The 12201-nt window shown below is 40.7% G+C and overlaps 1 protein-coding gene across 2 annotated transcripts in view; it reads right to left on the reverse strand.

Moving 5' to 3' along the window:
• The window catches only part of ACVR2B (activin A receptor type 2B), a 384657-nt gene that overhangs the window by 67859 nt on the left and 304597 nt on the right, over positions 1–12201 (reverse strand). For both annotated transcript variants that reach the window (XM_069211087.1, XM_069211088.1), the window contains exon 8: positions 11563–11677. In XM_069211087.1, coding sequence (XP_069067188.1) covers positions 11563–11677 — 115 coding nt within the window. The remainder of the gene's footprint in view (positions 1–11562; positions 11678–12201) is intronic.

Consider the following 12201-nt stretch of genomic DNA (forward strand, 5'->3'; position numbering starts at 1 on the left):
CAGTTATGAACCTATTACCCAGTTTCACTCTAAAGAGATGATGGTTGTATTATAGTTCCCTCCCTTCCCCTCCATCCTCACGAGTGTGCTTGCGGATCGCCACACGCTGATTAGGTTTAGAAAGTTGACGCTTGTAATGGTTGGGTGGCGGGTGGTCAACTGGCATTCTGAGGGAAGGCATGCAAGATGTAAGACGTCAGTCAACCAGTCATGCTGTTATCCTAGACTTGTGTGGTCATTACATGCCTAATTTGGCGACAACAGGAGGATCATATCGTGCCTGCAGATCATTGTCAATTGTGCCACTAGGCCGCTCATTCCTTATCTTCAGCAACCGCATTGCTCTCTGGTGGATCTGCCTGGATTCTACCACACTATTGTGTATATTACTATCACGCAGTATGTCGTCCTTTACACTCCATCCCAGAATGTACTGATTTAAGATGTGACAGGTACACCATAACACTAAGCACTAAAAACATTGGGCCCCTGCAAGAAGATCTAATAAAAGATCAGGTGGTTATGCATGCAAAAGCCACGTCTGTACAGGAGAGACTGCGGGTGAATGGGGATGTTAATCTGCAGTAAAAACAAGAAAAAGGTAGAGAAATATTTAAAGAAAATTCTTGAGAGTTTTAAGTGTTTTCAGTTGAACAGAAAATCATATTTAGCCAACAGCAAGTCGGGCTCTGCACTTAAACATGTCCGTGTGTGGTATGGTAGGTAGTTTCTCCTAGGTTTGCAGAAGGAGAAATAATCAAAAAAATTAAGTGAGTAGATGATGGAGATACAAGTAATAATGATGCGTATTATTTTGACACACAGGAGGATGCCATTCATTTTAAATATTAAAAACGATTAAGACAAAGTTTTGAATGTAGACAACGACAGGGTCAAAAAGAAACCTGTTTGTGACATGACAACAGGGGGGTATTGATATTCAGATTTATGCTGATTAAGGATCACCATATTCTATTATAAATGAGAAACGTTGGTATGCCAAATTTGTGGAAAGCTTGGCAATAGGCTAGAGAGTACTGATATTTCTCCCGAAGGTTATTCTGGAGAAGGAATTTAAATGTTAGGGCAATGAAAACTAGTATTTAAATTTAAAAAACGGAAAAAAAATGTGTGAAAGTTGTATGCTGCCAGAAAGGGGCCCCGTTTTAGGGTGGCAAGATCAAGGAAAGCTTGGTAATATTCTGGACCCCAATACTCCTTAACCTGCCATGGTAATTGATGAAAGTGAACAAACAGGCAAGTTGATGCGTGAGAATTTTCCTAAAGTTTTCAGTAAAAAAATATGAAAACTAACCATTTTTTAATTTAAAATAGTACTTAAGAAAGACGCTGTCCTGAAAGTTGTTAAAGCAAGAAATATACCTAGGACTGTCAGGAAGGAAGTGGTTGGTATCACTATAAAAGGAAGCAGTTTTTACTAGTGTCAGCTGCTGCAGTGTTTCAAAGACTTATTGCTTGGCAAGCTGACAAACATCCAATGATTTTAGGACGATGTCTTAATTTATGGAAAAGACAGATCTGAACATGATCAAACGTAGGAATGTGTAGCAAGAATTGTAGACAAAAGGGGGTTAACCTTCAAAGTGTGATGGTAAGGTTTGGAACTTAAAACACATTGCCATCTTAAAGGGAGAAAGGTGGTATTCTAATAAACATGATTTTGAATACAAGGCAGATCTCTCAAGTGGAGGCAAGGAAAGAGTGAAAGATTTGGAGGTCCAAAGTGAACAAAGAGATTATTTGCAAATGACAAGTAAATAGGGTGAAGTTTCTCAGGTAGGCACTGCTGGTGATAGCTCAATTACAGAAGGAAAAATAATCTGAAGGAAACCAGTATGGATGTCGGTTTAAACTTTCGAATTTAATTTGTTGTGAGTTTTTGTATTACGTATTTTTCTGTTTCCTTATTTTCCTCCTCTATTACTATGACTACTGCGATTATAAGTTAGGATTGTTTAAAGTGTTTCTGTCAAGTTCTTATATGTAATTTTTTTATATACATAAATAGAGTTTTATACACAATTTTTATAAAGGGGAAAGATGTGTTGTGCATATTACTACTGCGAGGGTATGTCTTCCTTACATTCCATCCTAGAATGTACTGATTTAGGATGTGACAGTCACACCACAGCATTGGGAGCAGAAAGACATGCTTTGAAGATGGTGCTGTATTTAATAAAGATCGCATTTAACTTCCTTGTGTGGACCTCTATTTTACCCCCCCTAACTGCTGCACATAATTAGACCGCAGGGACATGATCTGGTTCAGCGCCAGAACTTCACTCTGCGCATTCCTGCAACTCTATCTGAGTGATCAGCTGTGTTCACAACTTCATCGCCTTTCTCACACTCCTAATCAGAGTTACAAAGGACCACGGCCAGAGACTAACGCCTTCCTGCATTTGTCTCACGACCTACAGTAGAACATGACCCAGCACCGATAGTGTCCCTTCACGCTCTTTTGGGAGGAGCCGAATTTCCCTTCCACAACTATGTGACTGCCTCTTACTCGACCTCTTCACAGGATTATTTAAAGCTCTCCAGCAACATCGGTGGGCCTTGTTGTTTAATGTGTGGACACAACTGCCACTTACTGTTTTTTCTGGATACTGCGACCTACATTATAATGCACTGTTTATGAACCTCATCATAATCCTAAAGATTCCCATCTAAATACAAACCATTCTATATTAGTCATCGACTAGTATTTCATTATTTCTATACAACCGTCTTGCCTTAATAATATAGTAATGGCTAGAGTAATGAATATAGCAGTGATGCCAACTACCTTTTTAGTAAATCCAGAACCACCTAGATAAAAAAAATGGAGTCAATGGATACAATATTTCGAAATGCACTGAGTGGAAATCGATGAGAGGGATATATAGTGCACAAGGCAAAAAGCCTTATTATATAATATTTACAATTTTATAGAAAGGACTGTTAGTGACACTTATTGAAGAGCCTGATGAAACAGAGGTATGGGATCAATATACCCAAGCTAAAAAGAATGGAAGAGTATTTTGACATTACCCTCAGCATCAAAATGGACTGGCAATGTCTAGGTTTCATCTGCACAGTGGTTGCAAAGTCTTATGTTACTAAAAAAATTATTTCAAGGGACTTAGAACCCGCCCCTACTTCACCCCTCACTTAACTGAATTTCCAGTTTGTTCATTCAAATGTCGCTCCAACGTCGCTTAAATGTACATGCTTTTTATGGACTAGCAGGTCACTTCCTGTTCTTCTGCTCTGCTTTCTGTTATGTTTTTGCCATCGCATGGAGCGTGGCCGAAGTACGCCTTCTGGTTTTTGGTGATTGGTTGGTGTTTCTACGCGAAAAGATGAACTGAACGCAAGTCAATTCACGTTGAAATATGTGTAAACATGTGCACCATCTTGCAATGGAGTACCGAGTGAGGATGTAATGCAAGCAGCGGGAGGGGGCTCATTAGGCTGGGGTTTTCATTAATTTTTCATGGCATTTCTGATAACAGTTGTAAGTATTCAAATGATTGTGTGTTTCTTAAATTACCACTCACTAATTTTTTAAAGAAAAGTAATTTGCATAATTGTGCAATGTTTTACTTTGAACTGCTATTCTCTCAGTGACTTATTACAGGCAGTCACAAGTGCAGTTATCTTGCAGACACTAGGGTCATGATTTGAACAGTACAAAATGTGCAGTGGCACCAGAACCAAAAGTTGTCAGAACGCTTCTAAACATCTTATATTGCTATATTTTACTACTAAACAGGCATTCACAAGTGCAGTTACCTTGCAGGCATTAGGGTCATGATTTGAATGGTGCAGCACGTGCAGTGGCATCAGGGCCACAGGGTGTCAGAACCTCTCTAAACACAGATTATTGCTAAATTTGACTACTAAACAGGCAGTCACATTGCAAGCACTAGGGTCTTGATTTGAATGGTGAGGCAGGTGCAGTGGCACTGTTCTCAAAAGTTCTCGGAACACCACTAAAAACCAAATACTGCTATATTTTACGACTAAACAGTCACGAGTGCAGTTATCTTGCAGGCATTAGGGTCATGATTTGAATGGTGCAGCAGGTGCAGTGGCACTGGGGCCTAAAGTTGTCATAGCTCCTCTAAACACCAAATATTGCTATATTTTAGTACCAAACAGGCATTCACAACTATGGTTATCTTGCATTTAAAAGGGGTATGATTTGAATGGTGCAGCAGGTGAAGTAGCACTTTACTAACTACACATTACTATACTCTAATACAATGCCATACTAAATAAGGTACAAATTTTAAGTTAGGAACCCTGGGATATTAATTCAACATACATCACAACATAAACAACTATTAAAGGTTTATCAAATTTAAAACAAGCATTATTATAACCTTTTTCTTGTATTTATAATCCAGTTAGTTAGATAGAATGCAAAAAAAAAAGGCGAAACCTATTTGCTTTAGCAAAGCTTCTTATTATAGTTACCAAGCAGCAGGGGAAACCGCTGAATATGCTGCACTTTACGTACATTTTCGTCCATATGTGTACTCACTAATACTGATGAGATGATATGTGAACAGGTGGCCATGCGCACAACATGTCAAGGCACTAGAAATATTATAGTACCACAAGAATCCTACTCTTGACAAGTCATCAACACCATTAAAGATTGTGAACGATCAGCCAAAGGAATTAAGATGCTCAAAAAATGAAAGTACTAACCAATTATATAAACTGTCAGAATAAATGTTGACTCCAGAAACGAAAATACAAGTTCAAACGGAATAATAAACATAACTAAACCAAGACTGGAAGATGCTAATTGCAATGAGAGTTCTTGTTGTGGGTTTACTTGCCATTTAAGATATTAGAGAAATCGTCCATTGCTTGATAAGATATCAATTTTAGACCGAATAAATAAATAAATATCACAAGTGTGGGAAAAGGCTCACTCAGCAAGAGTTTGTCAGTCTAATGTTTGCCCAAATAAACTTTTACGATTCAACATAACGCCAAGATCTCTAGCAGTGATGAGCAATTAGAAGATCTTGATTACTACTAGAAATTGTGGACAAGTGTAGTACTGATGATTAGCTGAAATGTACTGTACAAATGAACACGCAAAAGGTAGATGTTCTAGTTGACAGACCCCGAAATACTATTAAATCTAAAGAAGAATATGTGTAACTACCAAACAAAGACGCTTCAACCTAGTCGCATCATATCTGGTGCCTATGGTGTAGATACAAATAAAATAAAAATAAAATAAAAAAGGCGAGAGGAGCCTTCTACACCAGTCTGAATTTTAAAAACGGCTAAGGCCAAAGTATATGTGGTCAGCATGGAATCAAACCTTTTAGGTTGGCCTAAGCAGTCTGTATATGTTGATGAACCCATGCAGGGAACCGTATGTATTTAGCATTTGAGGTTGACCCGTAGGGCATTCCGCATGACTATGAATACATTTTCACTGAGAAACAGACGTTTGCAAGTTTTCCAACATTACATTAATCTTAAGGAAATAACTGTATCCTTTGAGCAGAAAGTGCAAAATGTACCACTTTCAGCACACAGAGTAGGACAAGGTGTTAATTAAATTTCTATAGGAAGGAATGATTGGTCCCATTGCGGCATCTTCTTTATATCACCTTTTGTCAAAGCAAAAAAGAAAACTTTTGAGATTAGACTATGCATAGACTTAAGCCAGCTAAACCGGCAAGTGATTGCGGAGAGTCAACATTTACCACTTGTGCATGAAATGGTGGCAACATTGGAAAATGTTAAAGTATTTTCCACTCTAGACTTTACTGCTGTCTACCATCAGATTATGTTATATAAAGATTCATGTGATCTTACCTTGTTTATTACTCCAAAGGGAGCATTCCAATTTTGCAACATGCCCTCTGGCTTTAACTCTGCTTCTGAGTTATTTCAAACAGTAATGAATACACTGTTTGATGGAATGAAGGGTGTTACAGCTTTCTTCGGCTACACACTCATTTTCAGAACCCCATGAGGAACATCAGAAAATCTCACTAAAGGTCACTGAAAAGAATTCAAGCAAGTGGCCTAACTCTAAAGACAAAGAGAAATGGATAAGGTGGTCTACTTGGGCCTTGTCACTGGTGGAGTAAAACCCAAACATGACTTAGTTTTAGCTATCATCAATTCTCCAGCGCTTTGGAATAAAAATGAACTAAGATCTTTCCAGACGTTGTGTAAATTTTATTCAAAATTCATAAGGGACTATGCCGAAAGGTGAAACCTACGCACCTTCTGAACAAGAAAAATGTTGAATTCGTGTGGAACAAAAGATCTGTTGACAATATGCAAGAACTTAAGGAGGAGTTACAGTCATCACTGAAGTCATTTGACGAGATGCTCCAATCTTTTTAACTGTTGACACCAGGCAAATATGATTGGGGGAGGTGCTTAGCCAAATAGCACCTAATGGTCATCAAGTAATTTATTTTGCTTCATGCAAGTTAAGGGAACCTGAAACTAAGTAGTACACTGTAGAAAACAAATTACTACCTTGTCTGTGGGCTGTGTCTAAATTCCAAAGTTTCCTGTTGGATAAACTATTCCTCAACAGCAATTTTCATATGCAATGGTGATTATACTAACTAAAAGAAATATGGACAAGGTGTCCTCACGCATAACGAAATTGGCATGTAAGTTAAATGAAAATCTAACTGAAGCAGAATACCTTTCATGAAAATCCAATATTGCTTCTGACTTTTTAAACTGCATGCCTTGTGATGATGTAAATGAAGAGAACATGCATTAAATGCATCATGATACTTTTGCTAACCTGTTGGACAAACCTGGCAAAGAGAGCTCTAAGCAAAACAGATTGGATGACAGCCATTGCTGATTATTCAGAGTACCCTATTGTCTCTGATTTCATCATCAATGGCTGGCCAAATGAAAAATGAATGTACGTGAACCTTACACCTTATTGGAAAGTGAAGCACGAGTTAAGAATTGAGGATAATGTCTTTATTAGAACCTATGTGTTGGTTACACCAATTTTGTTAAAACCATGCCTAATTGCCTTAGCATATGAAGGTCACCGTCATGACGGGTTTTAAAAGACGTTTAGTAAGGAAATGATGGCCCGTTATGGATCGTGACGTAGATGTGTACGCATGTGAATGCTCTTTTTTTTTTTAAGGAAGCTGACAAAATCATGATGGTATGCTGGAGTACCCTTAGCCCACTTACATTTCCTGAGGAACTAGAAATAAAGTTGGGATTGACCTGATTGGATCAATGTACAAATTACCTGACGAAATGTGCTATGACATAGTCATAGATTACTATACTAATAGGATTGATTTGGACTTCCTAAAATGTCCCAAAACATAAAGAGTACTGGAATTAATAATCATGATGGTGGATATGCTTCTTTGAATGTTTACATACCAACCTAGCAGAGTCCTACTACATAAGAGGGCAGTGAACCAGACTACGGCACTCATCGTAACCTATTATATTAAGATGACCAATTTGTGTGCCAACAGCACTACCCCAATTTGAAGGTGTGTATTGATTGCAATGTGTTTCCTTACTTCTGGAAATGGGGAACTGGGAGTCCTTGCACTTGTATTGTGTAGTAATACAAATCTAATAAAGAAATGCTACAAAAAATTACTAGGATCAAAAGAAGGCTGAGACTCTGAGAAAAATAAGTGCTACTGATGTGGTCAGAATCAGATTCCCGCATGGTACACAGAGTGGTAACAAGCATGCAAACCTATTGTGAGTTAACAACTGAGAATTACATTTCAGGCTGTGTGGATCTCACAAATTAATGTCATTTAATTCCCTTGCTGCCAGTAATAGTGGAAATATAAGATGTTACCCCAGCAATGCATCTGCTCATTGCCATCCCCATGTAACTGGACCATTACAACCCAAAGTGACTGTTTTCCAAGATATTATCAGAAATGAAAAACAACATAAAATCAAAAGTTCCCACAGATCGTCCGCTTGTGTTGGCTGGGCGGACATCACATAATGTTGGTGTTAGAAATGGGGTCTCTAGTTGGCAGTCGGTTTTCACCCTGTCCAAGTAGGGACCCTCACTCTAGTCAGGATAAGGGAGATACCCACTCAGATAACCCCTGCTCACCCCCCTGGTAGCTTGGCACGAGCAATCAGGCTTATCTCAGAAGCAGTAAAGTATTTGCACATAACACACATTAATAAGTGAACACACTACAAAAGGACATCACACCAGTTTTAGAAAAATAGCCAATATTTATCTATATAAAACAAGACCAAATACGATAAAAATCCAACATACAGAAAGAAACATATGAATTCTGCAAGATTTACTCAAAACTACAGTTCCTTGAAGTCGATAGCTCCACCAGGGGCTATCACTGCATCGTGATCAACAAAAACAAAAGTTCAGGCAGGCCGCGGCGTTGCGGGCCATCTACGGTGTCGGGAAGACCCACAAACAGTACACCTTGTATTTGCAGGGAGTCGTGATCCTCGTGGTGAGCTCTGGAGAGTAGAGTCTCTGACATCGCGGTGTCGGTTTCGGAATCGGTGCAGGAGTCGTCAGGCCCTTGAGGTCACACGCATTGCAGATCGAACTCCAGGCATATGAAGTCAGGTGCGCTGGCATTGATGGCGTCGGGGCTGCAGTGCGAAGCGGGACGATGTGACGTGCAGTGCCCACATGTCACGGTGCAGGCAGCGGCTCGGTGACGGAAGCCAGCGGTGTCTGTGAGACCAGGGCTGCGGTGTGAAGAGGGGCGGTGCGACGTGTGGTGTCCACAGGTCATTGTGCAGGCAGCGGCGTCATTGTTGCTGAAGCGCTGTCGTCGGTAGGCCCAAGCCAGCGGGACGGGACGGTGCTTCGTGACCCTCACGAGCTGTGTCCACAGGCCACGGTGCAAGCAGGATGCCTGGTGACGACAGGAGGCAATGGTGCTGGCGTCGGTGGATGGGGCTGCAGTGTGGGATGGGACGTGCTTTGTGTACATTACGAGCGGTGCCCACAGGCCACGGTGCAGGCAGCGGCGCCGGGGATGCCCAGGCTGTAGTGTGAGCAGGCGATGCCAGAGTGCGGGCCCACAGGTCACGGTGCGAGCAGCGGCTCGGTGAAGTCGTCCAATGATGGCGTCGGTGAGACCAGGGTCGTGGTGCGAAGCGGGGCAATGTGACTCCGTGTGGCGTCAGCAGGGCACGGTGCAAGCCAGCGGCGTGTCATGGTGGTTTCTCCTCTTGAACAGCACGAAACACACAGTTACCGGTGTTGCAGGTCGAGGAAACTGAAGTCTTTGGTGTCCCTAAGACTTCCAACAGGAGGCAAGCTCTACTCCAAGCCCTTAGGGAATTTTCTTAAGCAGGACACACAGCAAAGTTCACCTTTTGCACTCCTTTCAGGCAGAAGCAGCAACTGCAGGCCAGTCCAGCAAAGCAACACAGCAAAGGGACAGTACTCCTCATTCAGCTCTTCTCCTGGGCAGAGGCTCCTCTTGATTCCAGAAAGACTCTAAAAGTCTGGGGTTTTGGGTCTTCTTCTTATACCCAGTTCTGCCTTGGAAGTTGGCAAACTTCAAAGCAAAGTCTCAAGTGTTTGCAAGATCCTTCCTGGTCCAGGCCAGGCCAGGCCCCAGACACTCACCAGGGGGTCGGAGATGGCATTGTGTGAAGGCAGGCACAGTCCTTTCAGGTGTGAGTGACCACTCCTCCCCTCCAGCACAGATGGCTAATCAAGAGATGCAGGCTACACCCCAGCCCCCTTTGTGTCACTGTCCAGAGGAGAGGTGTGAACAGCCCAACTGCCAAATTGACCAAGACAGGGAATCCACAAACGGGTAGAGTCACAGAATGGATTAAGCAAGAAAATGCCTACTTTGTAAAAGTGGCATTTTCAAACTAACAATCTAAAAACCAACTTCACTAAAAGATGTATTTTAAATTGTGAGCTCAGAGACCCTAAACTTCAAATTGTTATCTGCTCTCAAATAGAATCTGACTTTAAGGATATTTAAAGGCAGCCCCTATTTTAACCTATGAGAGAGATAAGGCCTTGCACAGTGAAAACCGAAATTGGCAGTATTTCACTGTCAGGACATAAAACACACTAGTATATGTCCTACCTTAAACGTACACTGCACCCTGCCCATAGGGCTACCTAGGGCCTAACTTAGGGGTGCCTTACAAGTAGTAAAAGGGAAGGTTGAGGCCTGGCAAGTGGGTACACTTGCCAAATCGAATTGGCAGTTTAAAACTGCACACACAGACACTGCAATGGCAGGTCTGAGTCATGTTTACAGGGCTACTAATGTGGGTGGCACAACCAGTGCTGCAGGCACACTAATAGCATTTAATTTACAGGCCCTGGGCACCTCTAGTGCACTTTACTAGTAAATCAAATATGCCAATCATGGATAAACCAATCCAGTACAATTTCTATAGGGAGCACTTGCACTTTAGCACTGATTAGCAGTGGAAAAGTGTGCAGAGACAATAAACCAGCAAAAACAGACCTAAAAAAATAGAAGGAAGAAGGCAAAAAGTTTGGGGATAACCCTGCAAAAAGGGCCATTTCCAACAGTTGGAATGCCAGTCAGGTTCAAGTAATGGGTAGTAAGGGAGAAGATGTAATATCAATTGGTACTGTTGCAATATGTCCTCCTGACAACGTCTGTGTTCTTGCTCCTTTCCTTCCTCTTGAACGTGGATCCCCGCACACCAATTAGGTTTAAAATATTGAGGGTTGTGACAGTTTGTGCGAGACAGTTAACTGACATTCTGAAGGAAGACACAGGTGACGCTAGTTGATAAATGTTGTAGTCTTACCTAAGGCTTCTTGGGTCATTAAACTTATCACTGCAGTTGGGAAAAGGGAACTCCACAGCACAGTTACAAAGACAGCTTTAAAATTGTAATAACCTTCCAATTAAATAAAAGAAGATCTGCCTCACTGTTTATTTTATTTATGGCATGGTTTTCACGACAAATTACATCTGGCTAGTTGTGAAAATTAAACATTACCAAAATGTTCACAAATTCTGTATCAAGTATAAGTGGTATGCCTAATGTGTAAAGTGCAGGGTCAAAACATGATCTTTTCTCTAGGTTTTAGGCACAAACGACTTACTTTCTCACCTTCCTAAAATGGGTTGTCGGTAATTTAAAAAAAAAAAAACTCTTCCTAACTCAGTAGTTTACCAGATACCCATCTCTCTTTAAATTAATGAATAGTTTACGATTCTGAAGAGAGAATATCATAGGAGTAGAAATGTGACCAGGACAGTATACGCAGTACTCATAATGATGCATACAACCTACCACCATTCTTTTGGTCATGGACTGAATTGCTCCATGTGTTTTGGATTAGAAACGGTCAAAACTATGGTTTTGGTGCAAGTAGTAGAATGGACCACGAACCATGATGTTTTGAACACGCAAAACAATTTCCTTGTTTCAAAACGTAATAATTTTTTGATCATGATACTGAGTACCAGACTAAAATGATCTCTACCTGCACATCCTATTGCTGAACTATTTTAAGTGTTACAAATATGACAGTACCTGTCCATGGGTATCACCCGGTGGCTTTCCTGGTTCAAACCGCACAGCCAATCCAAAGTCTGCTAAGACAGCGGTCAAATCATTCCTCAGTAGCACGTTCTTACTTTTAAAATCCCTATAGAAAAAAGTGAGATCATCATCACACCAAATTATGAATAATTGTGAAAGTTTGTCTTAACTTGAAGACTAAGTTACAAAATGCACATTTACAAAATTTACAATTTGCATATTATTCCACCTGGGCGAACACAGCGATATATCTGCATTCATATGTCAACAGGAGGGTCTTAAAACCTCTGAGTAAAGAGTATTCTTTTAGTGGCATATTTAATTAACCTTACATTTCAGGCGGGTGGTGCGATTATCAAGGACTATTGCAGAATTTTTTTACCGTTTATAAGAGATCGAATAACCAACTCCAAACACAAGAAAAGGGAATAAGATGCAGTCTGGTCAAGAGAATTGTTTAAGTAGCATGCACTATGATGCACTGAAGCTGCGATGGCCATCTTGAGCGCACTGGTGTCAGTGATTCATGGAGGGGGGCGGGATATTATTTTCATGCTGGAAAAGGTCTCAAAATTCATCAGGGAAATAAAAGTTCCAGTAAGCATTAAAGAAAAGTACGCTCAAACTGTT

Source organism: Pleurodeles waltl, chromosome 10, assembly GCF_031143425.1.
Source record: "Pleurodeles waltl isolate 20211129_DDA chromosome 10, aPleWal1.hap1.20221129, whole genome shotgun sequence".
NCBI classification, from domain to species: Eukaryota; Metazoa; Chordata; class Amphibia; order Caudata; family Salamandridae; genus Pleurodeles; species Pleurodeles waltl.